Raw genomic sequence first — 27,561 nt, 5'->3', positions numbered from 1 at the left:
TTACTGATATTACTGGTCCAATTTTGTGTGTTTTGACTGACTAATAGTATGGATTATTTGTAGCTGAGTAATTTTAAGTGACAGCAATATCTGAGCCAAATGACGTTATCTATCCGGTTGGCACTGACCGTTGCCCAAATTTGCTTTACGCAAAACACACGTCATTAAACAGGCGGGCGCAGATTATCCAATCAGATGCTTCGATGACTGAAGGAGGGGGTGCGGGTTAAACGAATAAAAACGGGAATCTCAAGTAAATTATTCACAAGCAGATTTGTGAGAACTTGTGAGAACCTGTTCGTGAACTAGGAGACTTGCACCCCGTCAAAATGGTCGAGTGGACAGATGCTGAGCGCAGTGCCATCATAAACCTGTGGGGAAAGATTGATGTGGGGGAAATCGGTGCCCAGGCCCTCTCCAGGTAACCTGCAGCTCATAGCAATTCAGAAACGTGGTCGTTTGTTATGCAACTTTTTTTACTATAATGTTGAAACTTGGCCGAAGCGAATATATCAACACGTTTCTTTGTGTATGTAGAAGCACTTATTAATGCTATATGCACTAAAATTAATATTGTTTCTCTGGTTTTATTTCAGGCTTCTGATTGTGTACCCCTGGGGTCAGAGATACTTCCAAGCCTTTGGAGACCTGTCCACCAATGCCGCCATTATGGGAAACCCCAAAGTGGCACAGCACGGAAGGACCGTGATGGGTGGTCTGGAAAATGCTGTGAAGAACTTGGACAACATCAAGCAGACCTACGCCAACCTGAGCGTTATGCACTCCGAGAAACTCCACGTGGATCCCGATAACTTCAGGGTATGCCCCCACCAGCACCCAGAAACAATCATCACACATGGACCTGAAAAAGGTTAGCTAATTAGTTTGTGTTTATTAACTCTGTTAAGCATTTTCTTTCTCTCATTTTAGGTGCTCGCTGAATGCATCAGCCTGTGCGTTGCCGCTAAGTTTGGTCCCAGCGTCTTCACCGCTGAGGTCCAGGAAGCCTGGCAGAAGTTTTTGTGCGTGGTCGCTTCTGCCCTGGGTAGACAGTACCACTAAATTTCTGGAGTGCCAGTTCATCAAAAAAAAAGATGTGCAACAGTCATATAAGTGACATCATATATCTTTTTGACTCTGTTGCCAGATGCACCAATAAATAAAACCTCAAATCATACTCATTCTCTGTGCGATCATTTGACTTGTTCTTTTAACCGACAATACAACATCAAGAAGGAGATCTCGGACAGTCAATAGTCCTCAATAGAAGTCGCCTATATGTTTGAGTATAATATAAATATTACAAGTATGCCTCACCGATAATCCGTTTCGTGACTTTTTCCTTTACTGTTAAGTTTTGCTTTTCGTATAAAAAAGGGTGAAAGGGATCCAAAGTTGTTGTTCTCTGGCTGCATGGGAAGTATTGTTGATGTAAGTGAAGTGTTCCAAAATGCAAAGAAGAACATCAGCTATCAGGCATTTTACGCATATTTAAAGTTAGAGCGTTAACAACGAGTCAATCTGCGAGCTCAGAAAAAAGTATTTCTTCTTTAGTGCAGAAAATTCGTTTATAACCTCGACCCAACATAACACAAGAACACCCCCAGGCGTATAGCGGCAACATTATAAAAACGCTATGCTTTTTTTTAAAACAAAAGATTTTAAAATAAAATCTTCATAGAAGTTCAGGATAACTCATAACGAAGATATATAACTATGCACTTGTATTTGAGAGCCAGTGAAATGTTTTGATGCGATCTATTGTTTGTTGTTCAGTGTTGTATCACAGTGGGTCGGAAGAAAGTAACACCGATTCAAACTTTTGACATTTTTAGCCATCGTGGCTTCATATTTGCCCATTTGTTTAATATCGGAGTCAAATGGGAAATACTTTTAACTAGTGGAAGTTTATAATAGAGTCTAGTTTTCTGCATAAGTTTCAAATTGAATTATTTGATTAAAAAAACAAACAAAATCATGTTTGCTTCAGAATTAATACATTTTGCCCCTCACAAGAGCATTTTTTGTGCCTTATCACTTATTAAATCATACAACCAACACCATATACTTTTAATCTAATTAAAAAAATGCTACAGCTTTCCTTATCAGTGTTGGAAACCTTTGATTAAAAAAATTAATTTACATCTTTACAAAAACTTCTTTTTGATTCATTTTGATGGTGGAAATTAAACAGAACTGCAAAGCGTTACACAGAAGCGGCTTGACCGATGCATTATCTAACAGGGGTTATAAAAGTCTAAAAGCTGTTTTGTTACTTCTTTTTAATACTCATTCAGCAAAGAAGTATTACAAGTCATCCCACTGCCCACCTCCACCCAGCTGCATATCTTTGGGTGGAGCAAAATGGCTCCTTTATAAGCTGCATGTGGGGACCTGCTGACCAAAGCAGGATAGGCGCAACAGTCAACAAGGCAAAATGGTTGCATGGACAGACTTCGAGCTAGCCACAATCAAGGACATCTTTTCCAAGATCGACTATGAAGTCGTTGGCCCAGCAGCTATTTCCAGGTAAGATCATCGGCATAAAGCTGTTTTTATGCTTGTATGTAAATTTACAAATATAAGAGGGCACATTTTGTGCATTAACATATACTTTTGTTTTAGAAATGTGATTTATCCAAATGTTCATGTTTCCTCAGGTGTCTGATTGTGTACCCCTGGACTCAGAGGTATTTCGCTGGCTTTGGAAACCTCTACAATGCTGCTGCCATCACATCAAATCCGAAAGTTGCTGCTCACGGAAGGTTGTAATGCAAGGTCTGGAAAAAGCTGTGAAGAACATGGACAACATCAAGGCCACATTTACAGAACTGAGCACGCTGCACTCTGAGAAACTGCAGGTGGACCCTGACAATTTCATGGTAAGCAATGTAGAAATAATGGTACTGCATCCCAAGTTGTGTGTGTGTTGATGATTTATTTCATGCATATTTTGTAGTCCTGCAGCTTCTGGGCGACTGCCTGGCCATTGTGGTTGCTCCTCAGTTGGGTAAAGACTTCACTCCTGAGGTCCATGCAGCTTTCCAGAAGTTCCTGGCAGTGGTGGTGTCCTCCCTGAGGAGGCAGTACTACTAGAGAGCTGCAGAGGACCATCACATGTTCTGTTTTTAAATCATGTTTTAATGAGGTTTAAATAAAGAAATTTGTACTGCTCAAGCTATGTATTTTTTGCTATAGTATGCGTGAGCTCATTTATAGTGTTGGGGGAAAGTCCACACACACACACACACACACACACACACACACACACACACACACACACACACACACACACACACACACACACACACACGCACGCAGACATTTTTCAAGAACTAGAAAATAAATCACTATTAAAATGTCACTGTTCTGAAAGAGACAGTAGTTTAAGATGCAAATGACTTTGAATTAAAAAAAATAGCATGATAAAACTTTTCTGTTTTTCCTATTTCTTTTAGTAAACCAACAAATTTGGCAAAAACGACTCGATTTGGCAGCTTCCCTTTGCGGTGTCAGCCGAATTCTCACTTTCAATAAGGTTCAGTGTCGTTCAGCTTTGACTACGTTGTTCTGTGTCATAAATTGGCATAAACCACAGAAACAAAAAATACTCATAAAGTATTGTATGCACAAGTTTTGGACCGGTGGGTCAGCGGTCAGCGCTTTGGGAGGAGAACTGCTTGTGACGCATGTGCTTTCCCACCTTACAATTGCAGGTCAAGGCAGATGAAATACAGGCTACTGTGTGCACAGGTAATGGTGGTGGTGCTCTGTTTATGTCTGTGTGTGACTTGTACCCATGCCCCGATAATTGAATTTCAGCGTCTCACTCAGACCGCCGAGAGTGCCCAGTGTGCATGTCCAAAATGAGAATAACGCATTCTAACTATACTCATACTCATGCTGAACACAAGCTACACCATTAAAAACAGTCTAAATGTGTGACTTGTAGTCGCTATTCTTCTCTACAAAAGCCTAAATAAATGGACACATAGACATTCTTATGTTTGTGAATTTTATTGAACAAGCCCCCACATATGATGAGGGTTGCTGACATTCATGCCACACGTTGGTAGCTTCTGTCTTGATGTTTAGCGGTATCTCTCGGACAGAGCCCAGGCGACGTTATTGAAGAACTTGTCCATGGAGACGTGAACCTCCGGGGTGAAGTCCGCAGGGAAGTACATGCCCAGGACCAAGATCATGCTGTGAGTGAGGATCTGTGTTTGTGACAGAAACAGCAGATTAGATTAAATCAGGCACTTCAGACATCCCTACATTCACTTAGTTTTTTAGTTTTTTAACGCTCACAATCTAAACTAAAGTACGTGCACAAATAATGATTATAATTTCTGGTAGGTTTAAAGGTCGCAATATTTTGTTACCTTGAAGTTGGCAGGATCCACGCGGAGCTGGCTGGCATGCAGCTCACTGAGCTTGCTAAGGTGGTTGGTAAGATCATCAATGTTCTTGACAGCTTTTCCCACAGCTGCCATGATGGTTGCACCATGCTTCTTCACCTGCGGACTGTTAGGGCTCAGGTCGCCCCAGTGAGAAAAGTAGGTCTTGGTCTGAGGATAAGCAACGAGCATCCTGTAAAATACAGCAGAAGGAAATACGAAGAAGTTACAAAAAAAGCAAAGAAAAAATAAAGAAAAACCCACCCTCTTAAAAAAGCCCGTGTCATCCCTACTTTAAAATGAGATCTTACCTGCCCAGAGCTTCTCCACCCATCTCGGCGCCCTTTGACTCGACTTTGGCCCAGAAGGTCTTCACCAGGGTCTTGTCTTTCGAAGAGAGACTCATGACTGCCTTTGAATTTCCGGGATACAAGGGAAAATGCTGATCAAAAAATGCTGCTTGGTTGGATCTGTCAGTGCGTCTTTATGTCGACCCAAATGGTGCCACGCCCAAGTATCAAATCCAGAATGCATGTCTGATAAGCAAACTGCTTATCAGTCAATTACGTGATATCACGTAATTGACGCAATTGACAATTAAAAAAAAAGAAAAAGAAAAACTGAATGGCTGCACTGCACGAAAATCTTTAAACAACTGGCGAATAGATTTTATGCAAAAAGAAATATGCTCTAAGCAAAAATGGCATTAAACATAAATCACAATTTAAAGGCTGCACTGTTAGTCAGAGTTTGATATTTTAAAAATAAAAACACGTTGTTTTATAGCCAACAAGGAGCACAAATACCCTCCTAAAGTTAAGAGAGCACATATCCTTTTGGATAAATAAACTGTATGATATCTTAGCTTATTTAAAAGCAGGTGTTAAAAAGCTGGTATTACTGATATTACTGGTCCAATTTTGTGTGTTTTGACTGACTAATAGTATGGATTATTTGTAGCTGAGTAATTTTAAGTGACAGCAATATCTGAGCCAAATGACGTTATCTATCCGGTTGGCACTGACCGTTGCCCAAATTTGCTTTACGCAAAACACACGTCATTAAACAGGCGGGCGCAGATTATCCAATCAGATGCTTCGATGACTGAAGGAGGGGGTGCGGGTTAAACGAATAAAAACGGGAATCTCAAGTAAATTATTCACAAGCAGATTTGTGAGAACTTGTGAGAACCTGTTCGTGAACTAGGAGACTTGCACCCCGTCAAAATGGTCGAGTGGACAGATGCTGAGCGCAGTGCCATCATAAACCTGTGGGGAAAGATTGATGTGGGGGAAATCGGTGCCCAGGCCCTCTCCAGGTAACCTGCAGCTCATAGCAATTCAGAAACGTGGTCGTTTGTTATGCAACTTTTTTTACTATAATGTTGAAACTTGGCCGAAGCGAATATATCAACACGTTTCTTTGTGTATGTAGAAGCACTTATTAATGCTATATGCACTAAAATTAATATTGTTTCTCTGGTTTTATTTCAGGCTTCTGATTGTGTACCCCTGGGGTCAGAGATACTTCCAAGCCTTTGGAGACCTGTCCACCAATGCCGCCATTATGGGAAACCCCAAAGTGGCACAGCACGGAAGGACCGTGATGGGTGGTCTGGAAAATGCTGTGAAGAACTTGGACAACATCAAGCAGACCTACGCCAACCTGAGCGTTATGCACTCCGAGAAACTCCACGTGGATCCCGATAACTTCAGGGTATGCCCCCACCAGCACCCAGAAACAATCATCACACATGGACCTGAAAAAGGTTAGCTAATTAGTTTGTGTTTATTAACTCTGTTAAGCATTTTCTTTCTCTCATTTTAGGTGCTCGCTGAATGCATCAGCCTGTGCGTTGCCGCTAAGTTTGGTCCCAGCGTCTTCACCGCTGAGGTCCAGGAAGCCTGGCAGAAGTTTTTGTGCGTGGTCGCTTCTGCCCTGGGTAGACAGTACCACTAAATTTCTGGAGTGCCAGTTCATCAAAAAAAAAAGATGTGCAACAGTCATATAAGTGACATCATATATCTTTTTGACTCTGTTGCCAGATGCACCAATAAATAAAACCTCAAATCATACTCATTCTCTGTGCGATCATTTGACTTGTTCTTTTAACCGACAATACAACATCAAGAAGGAGATCTCGGACAGTCAATAGTCCTCAATAGAAGTCGCCTATATGTTTGAGTATAATATAAATATTACAAGTATGCCTCACCGATAATCCGTTTCGTGACTTTTTCCTTTACTGTTAAGTTTTGCTTTTCGTATAAAAAAGGGTGAAAGGGATCCAAAGTTGTTGTTCTCTGGCTGCATGGGAAGTATTGTTGATGTAAGTGAAGTGTTCCAAAATGCAAAGAAGAACATCAGCTATCAGGCATTTTACGCATATTTAAAGTTAGAGCGTTAACAACGAGTCAATCTGCGAGCTCAGAAAAAAGTATTTCTTCTTTAGTGCAGAAAATTCGTTTATAACCTCGACCCAACATAACACAAGAACACTGCTAGGCGTATAGCGGCAACATTATAAAAACGCTATGCTTTTTTTTTAAAACAAAAGATTTTAAAATAAAATCTTCATAGAAGTTCAGGATAACTCATAACGAAGATATATAACTATGCACTTGTATTTGAGAGCCAGTGAAATGTTTTGATGCGATCTATTGTTTGTTGTTCAGTGTTGTATCACAGTGGGTCGGAAGAAAGTAACACCGATTCAAACTTTTGACATTTTTAGCCATCGTGGCTTCATATTTGCCCATTTGTTTAATATCGGAGTCAAATGGGAAATACTTTTAACTAGTGGAAGTTTATAATAGAGTCTAGTTTTCTGCATAAGTTTCAAATTGAATTATTTGATTAAAAAAACAAACAAAATCATGTTTGCTTCAGAATTAATACATTTTGCCCCTCACAAGAGCATTTTTTGTGCCTTATCACTTATTAAATCATACAACCAACACCATATACTTTTAATCTAATTAAAAAAATGCTACAGCTTTCCTTATCAGTGTTGGAAACCTTTGATTAAAAAAATTAATTTACATCTTTACAAAAACTTCTTTTTGATTCATTTTGATGGTGGAAATTAAACAGAACTGCAAAGCGTTACACAGAAGCGGCTTGACCGATGCATTATCTAACAGGGGTTATAAAAGTCTAAAAGCTGTTTTGTTACTTCTTTTTAATACTCATTCAGCAAAGAAGTATTACAAGTCATCCCACTGCCCACCTCCACCCAGCTGCATATCTTTGGGTGGAGCAAAATGGCTCCTTTATAAGCTGCATGTGGGGACCTGCTGACCAAAGCAGGATAGGCGCAACAGTCAACAAGGCAAAATGGTTGCATGGACAGACTTCGAGCTAGCCACAATCAAGGACATCTTTTCCAAGATCGACTATGAAGTCGTTGGCCCAGCAGCTATTTCCAGGTAAGATCATCGGCATAAAGCTGTTTTTATGCTTGTATGTAAATTTACAAATATAAGAGGGCACATTTTGTGCATTAACATATACTTTTGTTTTAGAAATGTGATTTATCCAAATGTTCATGTTTCCTCAGGTGTCTGATTGTGTACCCCTGGACTCAGAGGTATTTCGCTGGCTTTGGAAACCTCTACAATGCTGCTGCCATCACATCAAATCCGAAAGTTGCTGCTCACGGAAGGTTGTAATGCAAGGTCTGGAAAAAGCTGTGAAGAACATGGACAACATCAAGGCCACATTTACAGAACTGAGCACGCTGCACTCTGAGAAACTGCAGGTGGACCCTGACAATTTCATGGTAAGCAATGTAGAAATAATGGTACTGCATCCCAAGTTGTGTGTGTGTTGATGATTTATTTCATGCATATTTTGTAGTCCTGCAGCTTCTGGGTGACTTCCTGGCCATTGTGGTTGCTGCTCAGTTGGGTAAAGACTTCACTCCTGAGGTCCATGCAGCTTTCCAGAAGTTCCTGGCAGTGGTGGTGTCCTCCCTGAGGAGGCAGTACTACTAGAGAGCTGCAGAGGACCATCACATGTTCTGTTTTTAAATCATGTTTTAATGAGGTTTAAATAAAGAAATTTGTACTGCTCAAGCTATGTATTTTTTGCTATAGTATGCGTGAGCTCATTTATAGTGTTGGGGGAAAGTCCACACACACACACACACACACACACACACACACACACACACACACACACACACACACACACACACACACACACACACACACACACACACACACACACACACGCACGCAGACATTTTTCAAGAACTAGAAAATAAATCACTATTAAAATGTCACTGTTCTGAAAGAGACAGTAGTTTAAGATGCAAATGACTTTGAATTAAAAAAAATAGCATGATAAAACTTTTCTGTTTTTCTTTTAGTAAACCAACAAATTTGGCAAAAACGACTCGATTTGGCAGCTTCCCTTTGCGGTGTCAGCCGAATTCTCACTTTCAATAAGGTTCAGTGTCGTTCAGCTTTGACTACGTTGTTCTGTGTCATAAATTGGCATAAACCACAGAAACAAAAAATACTCATAAAGTATTGTATGCACAAGTTTTGGACCGGTGGGTCAGCGGTCAGCGCTTTGGGAGGAGAACTGCTTGTGACGCATGTGCTTTCCCACCTTACAATTGCAGGTCAAGGCAGATGAAATACAGGCTACTGTGTGCACAGGTAATGGTGGTGGTGCTCTGTTTATGTCTGTGTGTGACTTGTACCCATGCCCCGATAATTGAATTTCAGCGTCTCACTCAGACCGCCGAGAGTGCCCAGTGTGCCCAGTGTGCATGTCCAAAATGAGAATAACGCATTCTAACTATACTCATACTCATGCTGAACACAAGCTACACCATTAAAAACAGTCTAAATGTGTGACTTGTAGTCGCTATTCTTCTCTACAAAAGCTTGAATAAATGGACACATAGACATTCTTATGTTTGTGAATTTTATTGAACAAGCCCCCACATATGATGAGGGTTGCTGACATTCATGCCACACGTTGGTAGCTTCTGTCTTGATGTTTAGCGGTATCTCTCGGACAGAGCCCAGGCGACGTTATTGAAGAACTTGTCCATGGAGACGTGAACCTCCGGGGTGAAGTCCGCAGGGAAGTACATGCCCAGGACCAAGATCATGCTGTGAGTGAGGATCTGTGTTTGTGACAGAAACAGCAGATTAGATTAAATCAGGCACTTCAGACATCCCTACATTCACTTAGTTTTTTAGTTTTTTAACGCTCACAATCTAAACTAAAGTACGTGCACAAATAATGATTATAATTTCTGGTAGGTTTAAAGGTCGCAATATTTTGTTACCTTGAAGTTGGCAGGATCCACGCGGAGCTGGCTGGCATGCAGCTCACTGAGCTTGCTAAGGTGGTTGGTAAGATCATCAATGTTCTTGACAGCTTTTCCCACAGCTGCCATGATGGTTGCACCATGCTTCTTCACCTGCGGACTGTTAGGGCTCAGGTCGCCCCAGTGAGAAAAGTAGGTCTTGGTCTGAGGATAAGCAACGAGCATCCTGTAAAATACAGCAGAAGGAAATACGAAGAAGTTACAAAAAAAGCAAAGAAAAAATAAAGAAAAACCAACCCTCTTAAAAAAGCCCGTGTCATCCCTACTTTAAAATGAGATCTTACCTGCCCAGAGCTTCTCCACCCATCTCGGCGCCCTTTGACTCGACTTTGGCCCAGAAGGTCTTCACCAGGGTCTTGTCTTTCGAAGAGAGACTCATGACTGCCTTTGAATTTCCGGGATACAAGGGAAAATGCTGATCAAAAAATGCTGCTTGGTTGGATCTGTCAGTGCGTCTTTATGTCGACCCAAATGGTGCCACGCCCAAGTATCAAATCCAGAATGCATGTCTGATAAGCAAACTGCTTATCAGTCAATTACGTGATATCACGTAATTGACTGATATCACGTCAATTAAGTGATATCACGTAATTGACGCAATTGACAATTAAAAAAAAGAAAAAGAAAAACTGAATGGCTGCACTGCACGAAAATCTTTAAACAACTGGCGAATAGATTTTATGCAAAAAGAAATATGCTCTAAGCAAAAATGGCATTAAACATAAATCACAATTTAAAGGCTGCACTGTTAGTCAGAGTTTGATATTTTAAAAATAAAAACACGTTTTTTTATAGCCAACAAGGAGCACAAATACCCTCCTAAAGTTAAGAGAGCACATATCCTTTTGGATAAATAAACTGTATGATATCTTAGCTTATTTAAAAGCAGGTGTTAAAAAGCTGGTATTACTGATATTACTGGTCCAATTTTGTGTGTTTTGACTGACTAATAGTATGGATTATTTGTAGCTGAGTAATTTTAAGTGACAGCAATATCTGAGCCAAATGACGTTATCTATCCGGTTGGCACTGACCGTTGCCCAAATTTGCTTTACGCAAAACACACGTCATTAAACAGGCGGGCGCAGATTATCCAATCAGATGCTTCGATGACTGAAGGAGGGGGTGCGGGGTAAACGAATAAAAACGGGAATCTCAAGTAAATTATTCACAAGCAGATTTGTGAGAACTTGTGAGAACCTGTTCGTGAACTAGGAGACTTGCACCCCGTCAAAATGGTCGAGTGGACAGATGCTGAGCGCAGTGCCATCATAAACCTGTGGGGAAAGATTGATGTGGGGGAAATCGGTGCCCAGGCCCTCTCCAGGTAACCTGCAGCTCATAGCAATTCAGAAACGTGGTCGTTTGTTATGCAACTTTTTTTACTATAATGTTGAAACTTGGCCGAAGCGAATATATCAACACGTTTCTTTGTGTATGTAGAAGCACTTATTAATGCTATATGCACTAAAATTAATATTGTTTCTCTGGTTTTATTCCAGGCTTCTGATTGTGTACCCGTGGGGTCAGAGATACTTCCAAGCCTTTGGAGACCTGTCCACCAATGCCGCCATTATGGGAAACCCCAAAGTGGCACAGCACGGAAGGACCGTGATGGGTGGTCTGGAAAATGCTGTGAAGAACTTGGACAACATCAAGCAGACCTACGCCAAACTGAGCGTTATGCACTCCGAGAAACTCCACGTGGATCCCGATAACTTCAGGGTATGTCCCCACCAGCACCCAGAAACAATCATCACACATGGACCTGAAAAAGGTTAGCTAATTAGTTTGTGTTTATTAACTCTGTTAAGCATTTTCTTTCTCTCATTTTAGGTGCTCGCTGAATGCATCAGCCTGTGCGTTGCCGCTAAGTTTGGTCCCAGCGTCTTCACCGCTGAGGTCCAGGAAGCCTGGCAGAAGTTTTTGTGCGTGGTCGTTTCTGCCCTGGGTAGACAGTACCACTAAATTTCTGGAGTGCCAGTTCATCAAAGATGTGCAACAGTGACATCATATATCTTTTTGACTCTGTTGCCAGATGCACCAATAAATAAAACCTCAAATCATACTCATTCTCTGTGCGATCATTTGACTTGTTCTTTTAACCGACAATACAACATCAAGAAGGAGATCTCGGACAGTCAATAGTCCTCAATAGAAGTCGCCTATATGTTTGAGTATAATATAAATATTACAAGTATGCCTCACCGATAATCCGTTTCGTGACTTTTTCCTTTACTGTTAAGTTTTGCTTTTCGTATAAAAAAGGGTGAAAGGGATCCAAAGTTGTTGTTCTCTGGCTCCATGGGAAGTATTGTTGATGTAAGTGAAGTGTTCCAAAATGCAAAGAAGAACATCAGCTATCAGGCATTTTACGCATATTTAAAGTTAGAGCGTTAACAACGAGTCAATCTGCGAGCTCAGAAAAAAGTATTTCTTCTTTAGTGCAGAAAATTCGTTTATAACCTCGACCCAACATAACACAAGAACACTGCTAGGCGTATAGCGGCAACATTATAAAAACTCTATGCTTTTGTTTTTTTAAAACGTCTTGAATGAAATTCAAAAATGACTGAAGGATATAATATAAGTACTGTCGCGATCGGACGGGCCATAATCCTGATTGAGCTGATCAGTTTTTAAAACAAGTTTAATTGAATGGGGTAATTTAAGGCCAAGAAATAAACTTTTATACGTTTCTGATATGAAGTGGACCCGCGGATCATTTATTTGGGTGGGGAAAGCCTGAATGTTCAGATAATGATAGCATGGCATAATCTAAGTTCATCAGCTGTTGGAAAATTACTTGATACAACAGGATGGGGAGGTGGTTATGTTTACGTGAGGATATTTTGATGCCATACCATACCATCTCTGGGCATTTCCATTGTGTTTTGCAGTGATAGTCGACACGTAGTCTGTGTAGCTCAGACTCATCCGTCCGCTTTTAGTGTGCTGGAAATATAGGACCCTCATACCATCTGCTGGTTCATTTTTGCCAGTCATTAAGCGGAAAAGCTGATCACTCAGCAGCTCAGAGTGCGGAAGTAAAACTGTTTATCCAATTTGCTCAGGTCATGGTTAAGTGGACGGAACTGGAGCGCAGCACTGTGAAAGCTATCTGGGAAAAAATTGATATCGATGAGATTGGGTCACAAATTTGGGCAAGGTAGGTGATTGTGAAAGTTTTACTGTTCAAGAACGGATCGTAAAAAAATCCTAAAAACGAAAAAAATATTCTGGCAATTTTCTCTCAATACATTATTATTATTATTGCTATTTAATTAGTTGATGGGTATTTCGTAATAGTAAAATTCAATGCCTGGTTTAAAAATAAATAAATAAAGAAAAAACGATCGTGAAAAATTCTTATTTTTTAAATATTCCATTGTTTAAGGGTACGTTGTATATTTAGGGATTTTTTCTCCAGTTAGTTCAGATTTTATCACGTGGTATCGTTTATGCTCATTAACCTGTACCACTGACTGTTGCATTGTCAGAGTCTTGATAGTCTACCCCTGGACTGAGCGATATTTTGGTTCTTTTGGAGATCTCTTCACCATCACTGCTATTTTGAAAAACGACAAAGTGGCGGCTCATGGAAGGATGGTGCTGACGGCTCTGGACAAAGCAGTGAACAACATGGACAACATGAAACGGACGTATGCTGATCTGAGCCGGTTGCATTTTCAGAAACTCGAAGTGGACCCTGATAGCTTCAGGGTAAGCAACACTTTTCCTCAAACCCACATGAAAAAAATACGTGACGTTTTGCACTTGTAGAGTTTTCATGGTGTTTTCTCTTTTTTTCCACAGCTGTTGGCAGACTGTATCACTATCACAATCGCATGCAAACTCAAGTCAGCCCTGAGCCCCCAGAGTCAAGCTATCTGGCAGAAGTTTATATCTGCTGTGGTCGACGCTATGAGCAGTCAGTACCGCTGAAAAGAACCTATTTGGAGATAATACAACTTAAAGAAAAACACAAAACAAAAAACGTGTGTTAGCCCTGATATAAGTTTGACATGAGTGCATTTCAGTTTGTTTTTTATCAGTTGGAGCTTGGTGAGTCTCATACTGAAGACAGTTACTAAAGACAAAACTGAAGTCAAAGAGACCCCAACACACACAAGCAGCAAGTGAAAGTAGTCTGACAGAGCTAAAGGAGGAAACAGCATTTAGTGACTTTCATGGGTTCCAGATTTCAGACAGTTAAGAACTTGTCATGGACTGAAAGTTGTTGTTTTTTTTTTCCAACTCTGTGAAAAGTTAATAAAACATAAAAACTATTTTTATAGTTAATATTATGTCACCTTTTCAAATTACTGTGAGCCTCTGAATATGGGGAACTGTATTAATGGCTATAATTCCTAAAATTAATACAGTACCTTTGCTAACCCACTTGAAATAATTCTGAAAGTCTTTCCATCAATCACACATTCATTGTTACATCTGCCAAACAGGTTATGTTTTTGGTAGTGTTTGCACATGTGTCATTCTGTCAGTAAACAAATGAGCTCAACCAGTCTTTAATAAATTCTGATAAAAACTTTTTAGGGATGGGTCATGTTGACACAATTTGGTTAACGTCCACAGCGGTCTTCACAGTCAACTAAACAATTTACTTGAGGTCTGTTGCAGGGAAGGCCCAGCTTATTTCATAGAGATAATGCCCTAATGACATTCTGCAACAATCTCCTCGCTGCAGTCTACACCTGTCGTACATTAAAAACATTTGATACACTAAGAAATGAAAAACATTATAAAGGAAGCCCAGAACCTAGTAAGGCTGCTGAAATCTTATATCAAGCAAAAATGGAAAATATATCTGACTTAGTAATGAAGGTCCAAAGAAAATGCAGTATGTCCTGAGGGAGGTAATATATAATTAATAGTATTGGCATTGTCATTTCACGGCATTTTAAGGGAAATTTTGAATCAACAAGTGTAACTGCAGTTAATGAGAGGAGAAAAAACATGGCGGAAAATCAAGTTTAATTGTCTTGATAGAAAAATATCTGGGTCACAGTTGCATTTTTGAAAACAACCATCCCAAATTTGAACGCCTATTTGTTTGAATTTGTAAAACAGACACCATATAAGGGTTTTAATGTTGTAACGGTTTTAATGTATAGAGTGTGTTCCTCCTAAGGCTTGGATTTTACAGTGGCACCAACAGGGTTGATGGTATCCATGTGGATTCAGACAGCAAGAAGATACAGGAATTGGGTCATATAATTGTTTATTTTAAACAAGAATGACAGAACAATCAAACAGACATAAAAGGAAGGCCACAGGGACACAAACAAATTGATCAAAAATCTCTGGTCATATTCAGTCTAATAGATTCACCATGAACAATGACCCAGAAAGCTCAAAGTCATCACACAGATAATGTAAACAAATATAAAAGATGTCCTAATATTCACATTGTGTGAAAAATGTGAGTATTAAGTGAGAAATACGCAGTTTGTAGCATTGGCGCGTTTAGACCCTTTTCAGTAGTGATGGGATTTCCGGCTCCTTTTAGAGAACCGGCTCTTTCGGCTCGGCTCACTAAAAGAACCGGCTCTTCAGGTTGTTTTATTGCTTTAATTAATTTATTATTAACAACAATATAAAATTATGCACAAAAATAATTACTAATGTAAAAAAAAGTGGTTTTATTTATATATGTTTATATATAAATATATACAATGGCCCCTAGAGACAAAGCATGTACAATTTCCTCCAAACTCCAAAACACATTTCTAGCGTTAACTGAACTTCCAAAACAGAGCTACCTAGATCACTTAAATTACACAATTGAACGCATATGTGTATTGTTTGTGTATTTATTCACAAGCACACACATATATTCAAATAAAATAAAAAAAAGTTCATTTACCTGTTACTACCACACACCAAATCCGGTCGTTGGTACTTCCTGGCTTGTGTAGCCACTGGGTAACAAAAGCTCAACACTGCCCCCTAGCATCCTGGAGCACTTCTGTTGTGTTTGTGTCTGTTTTGAAACTTGTACGTGCTTTGTCTCTAGGGGCCACCGTAAATATACTTTTATTTATTCACTCCACATAAAATGTAATAAATAAATCATATAATACAAAAAACAACTATTCACATTTCAACTTTCAACTATTTAAATTGTCAGCTTTTTCCTTTTAAACAAATTTTAAGTGAAACAACACAAAACACTGCAAACCACAACAAAATTAAATATAAATAAAATTTGAAAACAAAAAGAACATGCACATTCTCTGTCATATAGGCCTGCATGAATAAACTTTCTGAATCCTTTATCATCCGTAACTGAAAATAGCTGTGGATGATTACTACACCTTTCTAATGTGACGTTGTTATCCCTGGCTCTCTTTCTCTGTCTCTCCCTCCTGCTCTGTTCCTGTGCTACTGCGAGTGTAACTATCGCTCCTCCCCCCTCTTCCCAGGGCAAAGCACAAGGCACAAGAGAGAGAGGGTGAGAGAAAGAAAAAAAAAAACCCATGGCTCCCGATAAGGAGCCGGCTCATGTCGTTCATGTCAAAGACCCGGCTCTAAGAGCCGTTTCGTTCGTGACCGACACATCACTACTTTTCTGGATGCTCAACCACCCTAAAAGCAACATGCCCTTTTAATGCTACATTTTCCAAACTTCTCTGTTGGAGATCATACAGCAGATTACAGTGAAATCAAGTCCAGTGTTCTTGATGTCAAGTTGCTATTAGTGCACTCAAACAGAGGAGCTGCATGAGAGACAGGGATGGAAAGGGTTAGAGGTAAAGAGCAAAAGTCAAAGACAGCAAAAGCTGTAGCTTCTCTTTTGCCCACATTCATTGATGATGATTTCATGATCTAAAGTTTGTGCAAGTTTCTCCTCTTTTTCTGCTTTACTACAAATTTTGCTTTAACTTACTTTCAAAAGTTATATTAAGAACTGTGATCATTTATTCAGAATCATTCTTCGTGCATAGTGGTCAGTACAGTGGACAGCTATTCAAAGGCTGTTTTCTTGTATCCGTTTCAGTGTTGATGGCACACTTGCACTTAAACCACTACATCGGACACTGATGTGTCACTCCATACCAAATTCATAGGTCAAAACGTAGGTTGTCCACCTAAGTGGACATGTAACAAACTCTTTGAAAAGTACATGTTTAAAAAAAATGAAGTTCAAAAATCTTTTTTTTTTCATGCCTAAAGATGACTAAAACTACTTAAGAATAAAAATCCTGACTGAGGTTGTCATAATTCATGCATGAAAGGGTTCAACACTGAAATATAATCCAAAAAAGATATTTCTTTTGGATATGTTTTAATGTTTATCCTGTAACATTCAGGTCTGCAAAGGTGAAAATTATGTTTACATGCAGCATAATATGTTGGTATAATTGTAAGGCAGAATGGATGACGTTATGACTGGGGGCTGAGGCCTCCTAGTGGTTTGATCCTAGAATCGTCCCCGGTGTGTGGCTAATTGTCCCAGACGAACAAGGCAACTGATCATAAGAATGCAATTCTCTTCTTTGCCACAAGAAGTCACTGCCGGAAAAAATGAGTATGGTGCAACAGACCCCTGCTTGTGTGAGAGCACTGCAGACAGAACGAGGGCTCGAGTCATTTTGTTGTCCTGTCATAATCATATCGGACATGGTCGGGAGGTATGACTGAGAGCAGTGCATAGTTACAAGGTTTATAAAACAACTGAAGCCGCTCAAAAAGAAGACGATTGAGCACACTTGGTGTTTTACCTGGCAAAGAATTAGACGTTTATTTGACCAACGGACAGGAACCGACTTGGCCATTCAGTCTTGACGTTTTCTCACTGCGCGAGTGCACACATATAGGTACATTTAACTGAAGCAAATCAGATGGTGACAGCTAGAGTCAAAGCAGGTTCTAAACTTAAACATTAGCTAAAAATACCCGACTCACTGCCAGAGGCGGAGGCAGACATTTGATACACCCGGGGCTTAGCCCTAAAGGTAGTATGCATGTGGGATTTTTTTTTTTTTTTTGGGGGGGGGGGGTGTTCACCTGCTCTTGTTCCCTCTCTGTTCTGTCCTCATTCTCCTCTCTCTCCCTCTCTCCTCCTCTCTCTCTCTCTCTCCCTCTCCTCTCTCTCCCTCTCTGTTCCTCTCTCTCCCTCTCTCCTCCTCTCTCTCTCTCCCTCTCCTCTCTCTCCCTCTCTGCTCCTCTCTCTCCCTCTCTCCTCCTCTCTCTCTCCCTCTCCTCTCTCTCCCTCTCTGCTCCTCTCTCTCCCTCTCTCCTCCTCTCTCTCTCCCTCTCCTCTCTCTCCCTCTCTGCTCCTCTCTCTCCCTCTCTCCTCCTCTCTCTCTCCCTCTCCTCTCTCTCCCTCTCTGCTCCTCTCTCTCCCTCTCTGCTCCTCTCTCTCCCTCTTTGTGCTGACAATCATCAAATATACAGTTGAAACCAGATATTTACACACTTTTCAGATAAAAACACTTTTTTAATTGTAACATCAAATCAGACTAAATGTTTAATTTTTTTAGATTGATAAATATAAAAACATGTTTGTTAACTTTAAGAGTAAAGGGAGAAACTATCTGTATTTCTTAATCAAAAATGGCACCCAATTGTATTCAAAATTGAGCCACACTTATGGAGCTCCACAGTTCTTTTCCTGGTGTTTTGGTTGACATCTTTGGTTGATTTTCCCATTTCAAAGAAACAGGCTGTGTTTTGCCTTATATGCATCCACAGGTGTGCCACCAATTTACTCACATGGACTCTGCTAACCTATCAGAAGCTTCTTCAGCTCAGAATGGAATCGTCTGGAGTTTTCTTATTAATTAATAATAAACTAAGTGTACATGTACTCCTAAATTTGATGAAAGTGATAAAAAATAGACAGCTCTGTCTCTCTTTATTCTGACATTTAACTAATTCAAAGGATATTTCAATATTTATCCAAAGCAAAACAAGTTTACTCTAAATTGATGTTGTACAGTAATAAAATGTTCTTGTGTTTTCCATAAAGTGTATGTAAGTATCTGGTTTAAACTGTGAATATACTGCTGTGTATTGAAATTCCTCTTGTTTTCCATAGAAATATACTGAACAACATACAAAGCATAATATATAAAATAACATCTACCAGAGTTTTTTCTTTGAAAGAAGCTCCTTATGCCCATTCTTGTATATCAGTGCATTACTGAAACCGATTTATTTAGCCGCGGAGGGTAACGACTGAAAATATGAAATAAACACATGTGTAAGCTAAGACTCTATAAAGAAACAGCATTGTTGTTGTTCTGCTTTTCATTTCGCCATTTGTTGATTCACTCGAAGAGCAAGTAACGTAATATTGGTCAAGTGATCAGTTTGATATCAATCTTTTGTGATTCACCGTCATATTTACATTATTTGTACAGTACGAATGATTTGCTTTTGGTACCTGGTCGATCTTCAGCTCTCCTTAGTCTGCTTGGCTCCGTTTCTCCAACAGGCAGCAGCTCCCCCCGGCCCCTCGCTCAGTCGCTGAGCTCGGATCATACCAATATTAGGAGGGATTCACGCACAGTCATAAATTTCCACAGTGTGCACTATGTGCTTCGAATATTGTGTGTAGTTTTTGTTTTATACAGTTGTCAGCCAGGCATCTAACTATGAAAAAATTACACTCCAAAAGACCCCGGGCTTCTGACAAAACAACCCGGGCTTAAGCCCAGTAAGTCACCCCCCCCCCCCCCCCCCCCCCCCCCGCTCCGCCACTGCTCCCTGCAATGCAATGAAATAAACTAACACCAAGAGCGAATGTATAATTGTAACCGCGTCGATATGTCGTGGTGCAGCCAGTGCTGCTCCTGCATTATCATGTTTTGTTTTGTTTTTTTAAAAACAGGCCCACCCACTGAAACGATAAGCCTCACAGTAAAAACGAACGCGGCGAATGGCATAATCATCATGTTTGTAACTGATAGCACAACCAACAGGCCTATTAATTAATTGTAGAATTTAGATTTTAAATCAGAATCCACGGACTGATTGTTAAAGCGTACTGATTTAATTTATCTCATATAAATTGCAATTACAAAGGCAGTTAATAAAGTAAATAAACACAAGCATATATACAAATGTATGTATGTTTAAAAAGTTATTCTTGGCCGTCATAAACATGAAGCAGTAGTTTTGAGTAAAGACAACTGGAACATATGACATCAAAGGTTTATTTATTCAGAATTAATTATTACGGAAAATATTTTTGACATAAATTGAATATATACCAATCAAGTACATTTTATTTGACCAAATTCAATTACATTTAGCGTTTGACATGTATGTAAGAAAACTATATGGAAAACTTACATTTAATCAAATTACTTGAATTCAACATTTTGGACATAAATCTCTTTTGAGTGTAAATAAAATATTGAAATAGCAGTTACTAAGTTATATTTACATTTTTTTTCTTGTAGTTTGGTGTAAAACAAAATAAAAGCTTTAACCTCCAGTTAATAAGGAGTGTGATTTGTGAGGATAAACACTTGTTTAATTAGAACAAATAAAAAAATCATCTTTAGATTTACTCATCTAAAGGAGTGAGCCAAAATAAAAATGTTTGGATTAATTCCAAAGTGGAGGTTATTTATAGACCCTTACCATCCCTCAAGAGCGCATTTCCAGTGTGGGGCAAAGCTGAAACGATAAGATATTTGGCTTGTACACATACCATATGTGTTTCTTAGCAGCCAGTTAATTCATTAAGGCCAGTTTTTAACGTCCGAGCATTACCAGCACGTCCAAGTTTGAGCAGTTTGAGCAGGTGATACGAGGGTTTCACTAGCTGTCAGTTTTGTACGCTTCAGTTGGATGCCCGTGGGAAATATAATTCTGATTGTTTCGTCCTATATTATAGAACACCGTGAGACTTTGGTTTCGTGTTTATCTCATGCCAGCTGTTACATGTCATTTGGAATCCTTCCAAACGCCTATAGCATTATCTTGAAGGGGGGCTGGGTGTGCCTATGTTCCACTGCATCCATAAAACCCCTCCGTTTGCAGCGAACACGGCATTGAACTTGAAAAAAAAAAGTCCAGAGGAAAGATGAGTCTTTCTGCTAAGGACAAGGAGATAGTCAAGGCCTTTTGGGCTAAAGTGTCGGGAAGGGCGGATAACATTGGCGGTGACGCTGTTGCCAGGTAAATAAGAAAAAACACGAGGCGAATTTAACCCGCTTCTGCATTTTTATCTATTACTTACTGGCTTATTCACCTGTGTTTTTGCCCAGGATGCTGACAGTGTACCCTCAGACCAAGACTTACTTCTCCCACTGGAAGGACCTGAGCCCCAGCTCTGCCCCAGTGAGGAAACACGGAGGAATGGTGGCAGCTACAATAACCGATGCTGTGAACAAAATCGACGACCTGGCAGGGAGTCTTCTTACCCTCAGTGAGCTGCATGCTTTCACTCTGCGAGTGGACCCTGCAAACTTCAAGGTATTTGTTTATTAAATCATGAAAGCGGTTCAGAAAACCTGTGGGTTTGCTTTAAAGATTAATTGGACTACAAATTAAACGCTTGCTTAAACATTTTTTAGTAGTTTTTATTTAAATGTGCCTCCATAGGCTACTGGTTGAGACTGCATCCCTTCTAGTGAGGAACTGTAACATCATCATTAATTATTCTTTGATTTAGAAGCCTATAAATCTGTCCCATCCACACATGGATAAGGCCATATGCAAATATAAATAAATCATAAGTTGAACCCCAATTCGTGACATCGAGCTACAGTTATCTTTAGGATAAATGAAATGTGTGTTTCAGCTGCTGCAGCGCAAAAATGTTACACTTTTAAACAAACAGGGAAGTTGCCTGTGTTGTCAGCAAGTCAAAGCACGACACTGTCACCGAAGTAACACAGGATAGACTGAGTTATGATTCAGATAACTGATCTTTGATGTCATAATCCCTGATTCTGCTAAAGAAGTGTCACGATCTTTGTACAGATTCTTGCTCAGAACATCCTGGTGGTTCTGGCCACTATGTTCCCCGTCGACTTCACCCCTGAGGTCCATATGGCTTTAGACAAGTTCCTGGCTGCCTTGGCTCGTGCCCTGTCTGTGAAATACCGATAAATTGCATGCTGGAGGCGACGAGCGGCAGGGGCTCAGATAGCAATTCACTGCCAGTCTGAATCTGAATAAATCAAATGCAATGAAACTGCCGTGTTTGTTTGGGTTTTTTTGTGTGGTGTACATTAAAAATACTTTACACCACAATACTTTATCATCCGTCATAATTTATGAGAGGTCCTTTGATGCGAAAGTCACAGCATGACTTATTTTTATTTTACACCATCTTATTTAAAATTTGAAAGAATAGGCTAATTAATATCTTACACCCACTATTTAACTCTTCTGTTACACCCTGATATAGTTGCAAATGCTAGAAAAAAAAAAAGAAAAAACAACAAAGTGAAAAATAAGCTCGTTGTTTTATTGATTTAAGCCTCCTCAAGACATGATTTAAAAAACAGTGTATGTAACGGTCCTATTATGAAAAAGGGGAAATAAAACAAACAACTTGAGGTATATGCTTCATATATCTTATTTATTAACATCATTTTGAGGTACAATTTAACAACAGAGTGTGTGACGGTCCTCTGCAGCTCTCTAGTAGTACTGCTTTCTGAGGGAGGACACCACCACTGCCAGGAACTTCTGGAAAGCTGCGTGTACCTCAGGAGTGAAGGCTTTACTCAGCTGGGAAGCAACCACAATGGTCAGGCAGTGACCCAGGAGCTGTAACACAACACAACATGCATGATATATCATGAACATGCTAAATAAATACATAAATATCAATAGAAGCCAGTACCATCAGTTCACAATTGCCTACCATGAAATTGTCAGGGTCCACCTGCAGTTTCTCAGAGTGCAGCGCGCTCAGCTCTGCATATGTGGCCTTGATGTTGTTCATGTCCTTCACGGCTTTTTCCAGAGCTTCCATGATGACTTTTCCATGAGACGCAACCCTTGGATTTGATGTGATGGCAGCAGCATTGTAGAGGTTTCCAAATCCACCGAAATACCTCTGAGTCCAGGGGTAGACAATCAGACACCTGCGGAAACAGAAAATTTTAAATAGCTCACAATTACTAAAGAAGAGTCATATATAGAGTCATATAATCTTGCACATTCTTTAAGGGAGAAACATGGTCATACCTGGAAAAAGCTGCTTGCCCAACGACCGCATAGTCGATCTTGGAGAAGATGTCCTGGATCGCGGTGCGCTCAAAGTCTGTCCACACAACCATTTTGCTTTGTTGAGTTTTGCACTTGTCCTGTTAGTCAGCAGCCCACCACACGCAGCTTTTAAAGGTCTGTTTCGCTCCACCCAAAGATATGCAGTTGGGTGGAGTAGGACAGTAGGGTGGATAAACCGAGTTACATGTAACGCTTTGTACTTCTTTGTTCGTGTAACTTGAAAATCAGTCAAGAGAAAACAAGCTTTCCAGTGTAAGTCTTCGTCACATTTGTGCCAGCTTAGTTAATTAGTTTCATTATTCATAAACGTTTTCGTTACCTGATATTTTCAGTATTACAGTTTTAAAAAATCATTTTAATGTTAGGGAATCACACAGAGCTACATTTTTAAGTTCGGGAAATTCAGAATATCATAAGAACACCTTCTGAATCGAGCTGACTCACAGACCAAATCCCAGTCTCATTTAACAGATCTGCAGACGTTTTTTTTAATTAGCTTAATTAACTGTAAGTAAACATAAATAAAGAATTGTTTAAAGATAAGGTGAGATTAAAAAAAACCCCAGAAGATTCCACTGCGCTGGAGAGATAGCATTTTGGTTTTTATTGAAACTTTTTTGGTCTCATTTTTCCATACTTCTATATCTCTTCCGCTAATTTTAGGTTGATTTTGGCAGAGTTATCATGCCCTGTGCTCACATGGGAACCTAGAAATCAACTTTCTTTCCTGAGGCTAACGGCTCAGTGTGCACCCACCTGTTGAACATCAGATATGTTTCAGTAAGGTGTTGGCTGCTAAGATATAACGTCATCATGTTGGTAACTGACAGCCTTGCAAAATCTAGAACTTGAATCAGTATTTCTAGTCCTCTACATGTTTAATTTTGGTTTTTCAGTACTAAGCTGTATGCTACGTAATTTTTATAATATGTTCTTGTATAATAATAATAATAATAATAATAATAATAATAATAATAATAATTATTATTATTATTATTATTATTATTATTGTTGTTGTTGTTGTTGTTGTTGTTGTTGTTGTTATAAATTTAAAATGTCCATTTTACTGCTTTGACTTATTTCAGCACCACATTAATATGAACAGCAACAGACTCAAAGACAACAATCACTGTCACTGGAAATCTATGTTTTGGGTTTTAAAACTGCAAACTTTTAGTATTCAGTTGGATTAATTGAATTTATTTATTAAATAAATGAATAAATAAACACTGCCTTGAGACTGGCTTACGGACTGGTCTTCAGAGCCACCATCGCAATTTTATCTTGCGTTTATCTCGAGCAGAACCTTGTGGTCATATCTCTGAGGTGGCCCGGGTGTGTCCATTGCTTGTTTCATGTATAAAAGCCCCCGTAGTTTGAGCTGATCAGGAAAAGCGAAAAACAAAACAAAAACAGGCAACATGACATCCCTTTCCGAAAAGGACAAGAACATAGTCCAAACTTTCTGGGCTAAAGTGGCTGGCAGGGAGGAGGACATCGGTTGTGATGCTGTCTCCAGGTAAATATGCCTTATGATATACAACCTATGACCCCAACTGGACAGACCCTTTGCTGCATTTTTTACCTACTATTTACTTAACCTACATTTTACCTATGCTGACAGTGTACCCCCAGACCAAGACTTACTTCTCCCACTGGAAGGACCTGAGTCCCGGTTCTGACCCGGTGAGGAAGCACGGAGCAACCGTGATGGCTGCAGTTACTGATGCTGTCAGCAAAATTGATGATCTGATCGGAGCTCTTCTGAGCCTCAGTGAGCTGCACGCCTTCACTCTGAGAGTGGACCCTGCAAACTTCAAGGTATACTTATTTATTAAATCATAGCAGTGAAACTTTTTAGTGTTTTGCTGTGAAGGTTTGTACCTAAATAAAACAGATCACAACTTTTGTGCATTTTCGTATTAATATAAAAATAATTTAATAGATTTAATATTTTTTTGTCTTTAGACATCCCAAGTTTTTCTTCCCAAATCACTATTCTCAAGCAGGGGCGGAGCGGGGGGGTGGCTTAAGGGGCTTAAGCCCGGGTTGTTTTGTCAGAAGCCCGGGGTATTTTGGAGTGTAATTTTTTCATAGATGCCTGGCTGACAACTGTATAAAACAAAAAGTACACACAATATTCGAAGCACATAGTGCACACTGTGGGAATTTACGACTGTGCGTGAATCCCCCCCTGATATTGGTATGATCCGAGCTCAGGCACTAAGCGACTGAGCGAGGGGGCGGGGGGAGCTGCTCCCCGTGAGTGCGCTGTTGGAGAGACGGAGCTAGCCATACTAAGGAGAGCTTAAGTTTGACCAGGTACCAAAGCAAATCATTCGTACTGTACAAATAATGTAAATATGACGGTGCATCACGAAAGACTGATATCAAACTGATCACTTGACCAATATTACGTTACTTGCTCTTCAAGTGAATCAACAAATGGCGAAATGAAAAGCCGAACAAATGCTATTTTTTAGAGAGTCTTAGCTTACGTGTGTTTATTTCATATTTTCAGTTCTTACCCTCCCCGACTAATTCGGTTTCAGTTATGTACTGAAATATAAGAATGGACATTAGAGGGTTCTTTCAAAGAAAAAACTCAGGTAAATGTTATTTTATATATTATGCTTTGTATGTTGTTCAGTATATTTCTATGCAAAACAAGAGGGATTTCAGTACACAGCAGGATATTCACATTTGTAACCAGATATTTACACTTTAGGGAGAAAACATAAAACATTTTTACTGTACAACATCAATTTAGAGTAAACTTTTGTTTTAGATAAATATTGAAATATATTTTGAATTAGTTAAATGTCAGAATAAAGAGAGACAGAGCTGTCTATTTTTTATCACTTTCATTAAATTTAGGAGTACATATACACTAAGTTTATTGTTAATTAATAAGAAAACTCCAGACGATTCCATTCTGAGCTGAAGAAGCTTCTGATAGGTTAGTAGAGTCCATGTGAGTAAATTGGTAGCACAGCTGTGGATGCATATAAGGCAAAACACAGAGCCTGTTTCTTTGACATGGGAAAATCAAGAGATGTCAACCAAAACACCAGGAAAAGAATCGTGGAGCTCCATAAGTGTGGCTCAATTTGAATACAATTTGGTGCCATTTGCAATTAAAAAACACAGACAGTTTCTCTCTTTACTCTTAAAGTTAACAAATATGTTTTTATATTTATCAATCTAAAAAAATAAACATTTAGTCTGATTTGATGTTACAATTAAAAAAGTGTTTGTGTTTTGATCTGAAGAGTTTGTAAATATCTGGTTTCAACTGTATATTTGATGATTGTCAGCACAAAGAGGGAGAGAGAGGAGCAGAGAGGGAGATGGAGAATGAGGACAGAACAGAGATGAACAAGAGCAGGTGAGACATACATGTTAGTCAAATGGTTGCTTACTAAAAGTATCACTGTATCATAGGTACTCATGTATCTCGTACCTAGTGTTTCTTTTTAGGTTTGCTATTTTTCAAATTCTATATTTATTAAGTTCTGCAGGCTTGTTTGCACAACAAGGCTAAATAATTATATAAACTTTTCTCAATCTAAATATTGTACTTTGGTAGAATTAAATAAATAAGTGTAGTGCAGGTCTATGATGATTTTTAGTGCTACTATCATCTAGTTCTGATTGTGGTTATGTCTTGGTTAAGTCCTCAGTAATCCTGCTTTTGAACTGTTGTAGTCCTGTTTTAATTCTGGATCAGTTCTGGGTCTGGTTGAATTGGGGTTTAGTCCTCGTGTCTTGATACAGCCCCGACTTCGTTCTGTCTTGCTGCTCAATTAAAAAACTAGTTTAAGGTGTCCTGCATGTGTGATATATATATTTCCCTATATGAAGTCATTCTTTTTTGAACAAAACTCAAAACACAGCCTATTAATCTTTCAGTCATTTCTACACCCCCCCCCCCCCCCCCCCCCTCAAAAAAAAAAAAATCCCACATGCATACTACCCTTTAGGGCTAAGCCCCGGGTGTTTCGAATGTCTGGCTCCTCCTCTGTTCTCAAGCATATCTATTTTCTGTCTAAATTACACTTAACCCAGACTGTGCGGTTCAATCGTACAAAAAAAAATGTTTGCAGAATATTACAGCAATTAAATGTGACTTTAAATGTGGCTATCATGTTTTCACAGGTTCTCTCTCACAACCTCCTTGTGGTCCTGTCCACCACATTCCCCAACGACTTCACCCCCGAGGTCCACGTGGCTATTGACAAGTTCCTGACTGCGGTGGCGCTTGCCCTGTCTGAAAAGTACCGATAAATTGCACTCTGACGGTCAACAACATGGGCTTGGATACTCCCAAACTGATTTTTAATGTAAAAACAAATAAATAAATCTAATACAGTACTGCTGTTATCTGTGTGGTGAAGTGAATTTATTTAAAGTTGATATCAACTTTCAATTTGGTGGCAAATCTAAAAAATAAAAACAATATACGTGTAATAAAGGAGGGCTGAGATGAAAGGCCAACAAAATGTGCCAGAATTTATTAAAAGTCAAGATGAGTGACCAATAAGCTTTCAGCTGGCCACTAAATAAAACTTAATGTGCAAACACAGA

General features: G+C 39.4%; 9 protein-coding genes and 2 pseudogenes across 9 annotated transcripts; 8 read left to right on the top strand and 3 right to left on the bottom strand.

The window, feature by feature from the left end:
• The first annotated feature begins 255 nt into the window (after nucleotides 1-255).
• LOC113020527 (hemoglobin subunit beta-A-like) lies at nucleotides 256-1,181 on the top strand. The gene is made up of 3 exons (XM_026164561.1): nucleotides 256-421; nucleotides 597-819; nucleotides 931-1,181. The coding sequence occupies exons 1-3, from the start codon at nucleotides 330-332 to the stop codon at nucleotides 1,060-1,062; spliced, it is 447 nt and encodes a 148-aa protein (XP_026020346.1). The 5' UTR covers nucleotides 256-329; the 3' UTR covers nucleotides 1,063-1,181.
• Nucleotides 1,182-2,420: 1,239 nt separating this feature from the next.
• LOC113020529 (hemoglobin subunit beta-like) lies at nucleotides 2,421-3,143 on the top strand (annotated as a pseudogene).
• An 858-nt stretch (nucleotides 3,144-4,001) lies between these two features.
• On the bottom strand, nucleotides 4,002-4,898 carry LOC113020523 (hemoglobin subunit alpha-B-like). Its single transcript, XM_026164555.1, has 3 exons — nucleotides 4,712-4,898; nucleotides 4,386-4,593; nucleotides 4,002-4,220 (listed from the first exon to the last, which is right to left on the bottom strand). The coding sequence occupies exons 1-3, from the start codon at nucleotides 4,804-4,806 to the stop codon at nucleotides 4,092-4,094; spliced, it is 432 nt and encodes a 143-aa protein (XP_026020340.1). The 5' UTR covers nucleotides 4,807-4,898; the 3' UTR covers nucleotides 4,002-4,091.
• A 642-nt stretch (nucleotides 4,899-5,540) lies between these two features.
• LOC113020519 (hemoglobin subunit beta-A-like) lies at nucleotides 5,541-6,479 on the top strand. The gene is made up of 3 exons (XM_026164552.1): nucleotides 5,541-5,718; nucleotides 5,894-6,116; nucleotides 6,228-6,479. The coding sequence occupies exons 1-3, from the start codon at nucleotides 5,627-5,629 to the stop codon at nucleotides 6,357-6,359; spliced, it is 447 nt and encodes a 148-aa protein (XP_026020337.1). The 5' UTR covers nucleotides 5,541-5,626; the 3' UTR covers nucleotides 6,360-6,479.
• Nucleotides 6,480-7,719: 1,240 nt separating this feature from the next.
• Nucleotides 7,720-8,442, top strand: LOC113020522 (hemoglobin subunit beta-like; annotated as a pseudogene).
• Nucleotides 8,443-9,324: 882 nt separating this feature from the next.
• Nucleotides 9,325-10,218, bottom strand: LOC113020521 (hemoglobin subunit alpha-B-like). Its single transcript, XM_026164554.1, has 3 exons — nucleotides 10,035-10,218; nucleotides 9,709-9,916; nucleotides 9,325-9,543 (listed from the first exon to the last, which is right to left on the bottom strand). Exons 1-3 carry the CDS (start codon nucleotides 10,127-10,129, stop codon nucleotides 9,415-9,417), a joined length of 432 nt encoding a protein of 143 aa, XP_026020339.1. The 5' UTR covers nucleotides 10,130-10,218; the 3' UTR covers nucleotides 9,325-9,414.
• A 687-nt stretch (nucleotides 10,219-10,905) lies between these two features.
• LOC113020520 (hemoglobin subunit beta-A-like) lies at nucleotides 10,906-11,818 on the top strand. The gene is made up of 3 exons (XM_026164553.1): nucleotides 10,906-11,077; nucleotides 11,253-11,475; nucleotides 11,587-11,818. The coding sequence occupies exons 1-3, from the start codon at nucleotides 10,986-10,988 to the stop codon at nucleotides 11,716-11,718; spliced, it is 447 nt and encodes a 148-aa protein (XP_026020338.1). The 5' UTR covers nucleotides 10,906-10,985; the 3' UTR covers nucleotides 11,719-11,818.
• A 782-nt stretch (nucleotides 11,819-12,600) lies between these two features.
• On the top strand, nucleotides 12,601-15,290 carry LOC113020518 (hemoglobin cathodic subunit beta-like). Its single transcript, XM_026164550.1, has 3 exons — nucleotides 12,601-12,919; nucleotides 13,251-13,473; nucleotides 13,567-15,290. Exons 1-3 carry the CDS (start codon nucleotides 12,828-12,830, stop codon nucleotides 13,693-13,695), a joined length of 444 nt encoding a protein of 147 aa, XP_026020335.1. The 5' UTR covers nucleotides 12,601-12,827; the 3' UTR covers nucleotides 13,696-15,290.
• A 5,442-nt stretch (nucleotides 15,291-20,732) lies between these two features.
• LOC113020516 (hemoglobin embryonic subunit alpha-like) lies at nucleotides 20,733-21,928 on the top strand. Its single transcript, XM_026164548.1, has 3 exons — nucleotides 20,733-20,907; nucleotides 20,997-21,204; nucleotides 21,715-21,928. Exons 1-3 carry the CDS (start codon nucleotides 20,813-20,815, stop codon nucleotides 21,841-21,843), a joined length of 432 nt encoding a protein of 143 aa, XP_026020333.1. The 5' UTR covers nucleotides 20,733-20,812; the 3' UTR covers nucleotides 21,844-21,928.
• A 371-nt stretch (nucleotides 21,929-22,299) lies between these two features.
• Nucleotides 22,300-23,472, bottom strand: LOC113020513 (hemoglobin subunit beta-like). Its single transcript, XM_026164546.1, has 3 exons — nucleotides 22,933-23,472; nucleotides 22,607-22,829; nucleotides 22,300-22,509 (listed from the first exon to the last, which is right to left on the bottom strand). The coding sequence occupies exons 1-3, from the start codon at nucleotides 23,022-23,024 to the stop codon at nucleotides 22,381-22,383; spliced, it is 444 nt and encodes a 147-aa protein (XP_026020331.1). The 5' UTR covers nucleotides 23,025-23,472; the 3' UTR covers nucleotides 22,300-22,380.
• Nucleotides 23,473-24,004: 532 nt separating this feature from the next.
• LOC113020517 (hemoglobin embryonic subunit alpha-like) lies at nucleotides 24,005-27,401 on the top strand. Its single transcript, XM_026164549.1, has 3 exons — nucleotides 24,005-24,493; nucleotides 24,599-24,795; nucleotides 27,133-27,401. Exons 1-3 carry the CDS (start codon nucleotides 24,481-24,483, stop codon nucleotides 27,259-27,261), a joined length of 339 nt encoding a protein of 112 aa, XP_026020334.1. The 5' UTR covers nucleotides 24,005-24,480; the 3' UTR covers nucleotides 27,262-27,401.
• Nucleotides 27,402-27,561: the final 160 nt, after the last annotated feature.

Source organism: Astatotilapia calliptera, chromosome 4 (assembly GCF_900246225.1).
Source record: "Astatotilapia calliptera chromosome 4, fAstCal1.2, whole genome shotgun sequence".
In the NCBI taxonomy this organism is placed as follows: domain Eukaryota; kingdom Metazoa; phylum Chordata; class Actinopteri; order Cichliformes; family Cichlidae; genus Astatotilapia; species Astatotilapia calliptera.
This window is presented reverse-complemented; position numbering and strand designations above follow the sequence as displayed.

What these genes read in the sequence shown, in the direction of transcription:
- LOC113020527 (XM_026164561.1), top strand. Translation starts at nt 330, where the DNA reads ATGGTCGAGTGGACAGATGCTGAGCGCAGTGCCATCATAAACCTGTGG. An exon ending in GGTGCCCAGGCCCTCTCCAG is followed by an intron (nt 422 to 596) that starts GTAACCTGCAGC and finishes GTTTTATTTCAG; the next exon opens with GCTTCTGATTGTGTACCCCT. An exon ending in TGGATCCCGATAACTTCAGG is followed by an intron (nt 820 to 930) that starts GTATGCCCCCAC and finishes CTCTCATTTTAG; the next exon opens with GTGCTCGCTGAATGCATCAG.
- LOC113020523 (XM_026164555.1), bottom strand. Translation starts at nt 4,806, where the DNA reads ATGAGTCTCTCTTCGAAAGACAAGACCCTGGTGAAGACCTTCTGGGCC. An exon ending in GGTGGAGAAGCTCTGGGCAG is followed by an intron (nt 4,594 to 4,711) that starts GTAAGATCTCAT and finishes TGTATTTTACAG; the next exon opens with GATGCTCGTTGCTTATCCTC. An exon ending in TGGATCCTGCCAACTTCAAG is followed by an intron (nt 4,221 to 4,385) that starts GTAACAAAATAT and finishes TCACAAACACAG; the next exon opens with ATCCTCACTCACAGCATGAT.
- LOC113020519 (XM_026164552.1), top strand. Translation starts at nt 5,627, where the DNA reads ATGGTCGAGTGGACAGATGCTGAGCGCAGTGCCATCATAAACCTGTGG. An exon ending in GGTGCCCAGGCCCTCTCCAG is followed by an intron (nt 5,719 to 5,893) that starts GTAACCTGCAGC and finishes GTTTTATTTCAG; the next exon opens with GCTTCTGATTGTGTACCCCT. An exon ending in TGGATCCCGATAACTTCAGG is followed by an intron (nt 6,117 to 6,227) that starts GTATGCCCCCAC and finishes CTCTCATTTTAG; the next exon opens with GTGCTCGCTGAATGCATCAG.
- LOC113020521 (XM_026164554.1), bottom strand. Translation starts at nt 10,129, where the DNA reads ATGAGTCTCTCTTCGAAAGACAAGACCCTGGTGAAGACCTTCTGGGCC. An exon ending in GGTGGAGAAGCTCTGGGCAG is followed by an intron (nt 9,917 to 10,034) that starts GTAAGATCTCAT and finishes TGTATTTTACAG; the next exon opens with GATGCTCGTTGCTTATCCTC. An exon ending in TGGATCCTGCCAACTTCAAG is followed by an intron (nt 9,544 to 9,708) that starts GTAACAAAATAT and finishes TCACAAACACAG; the next exon opens with ATCCTCACTCACAGCATGAT.
- LOC113020520 (XM_026164553.1), top strand. Translation starts at nt 10,986, where the DNA reads ATGGTCGAGTGGACAGATGCTGAGCGCAGTGCCATCATAAACCTGTGG. An exon ending in GGTGCCCAGGCCCTCTCCAG is followed by an intron (nt 11,078 to 11,252) that starts GTAACCTGCAGC and finishes GTTTTATTCCAG; the next exon opens with GCTTCTGATTGTGTACCCGT. An exon ending in TGGATCCCGATAACTTCAGG is followed by an intron (nt 11,476 to 11,586) that starts GTATGTCCCCAC and finishes CTCTCATTTTAG; the next exon opens with GTGCTCGCTGAATGCATCAG.
- LOC113020518 (XM_026164550.1), top strand. Translation starts at nt 12,828, where the DNA reads ATGGTTAAGTGGACGGAACTGGAGCGCAGCACTGTGAAAGCTATCTGG. An exon ending in GGGTCACAAATTTGGGCAAG is followed by an intron (nt 12,920 to 13,250) that starts GTAGGTGATTGT and finishes TTGCATTGTCAG; the next exon opens with AGTCTTGATAGTCTACCCCT. An exon ending in TGGACCCTGATAGCTTCAGG is followed by an intron (nt 13,474 to 13,566) that starts GTAAGCAACACT and finishes TTTTTTCCACAG; the next exon opens with CTGTTGGCAGACTGTATCAC.
- LOC113020516 (XM_026164548.1), top strand. Translation starts at nt 20,813, where the DNA reads ATGAGTCTTTCTGCTAAGGACAAGGAGATAGTCAAGGCCTTTTGGGCT. An exon ending in GGCGGTGACGCTGTTGCCAG is followed by an intron (nt 20,908 to 20,996) that starts GTAAATAAGAAA and finishes GTTTTTGCCCAG; the next exon opens with GATGCTGACAGTGTACCCTC. An exon ending in TGGACCCTGCAAACTTCAAG is followed by an intron (nt 21,205 to 21,714) that starts GTATTTGTTTAT and finishes ATCTTTGTACAG; the next exon opens with ATTCTTGCTCAGAACATCCT.
- LOC113020513 (XM_026164546.1), bottom strand. Translation starts at nt 23,024, where the DNA reads ATGGTTGTGTGGACAGACTTTGAGCGCACCGCGATCCAGGACATCTTC. An exon ending in GGGCAAGCAGCTTTTTCCAG is followed by an intron (nt 22,830 to 22,932) that starts GTATGACCATGT and finishes CTGTTTCCGCAG; the next exon opens with GTGTCTGATTGTCTACCCCT. An exon ending in TGGACCCTGACAATTTCATG is followed by an intron (nt 22,510 to 22,606) that starts GTAGGCAATTGT and finishes GTTGTGTTACAG; the next exon opens with CTCCTGGGTCACTGCCTGAC.
- LOC113020517 (XM_026164549.1), top strand. An exon ending in TGGACCCTGCAAACTTCAAG is followed by an intron (nt 24,796 to 27,132) that starts GTATACTTATTT and finishes ATGTTTTCACAG; the next exon opens with GTTCTCTCTCACAACCTCCT.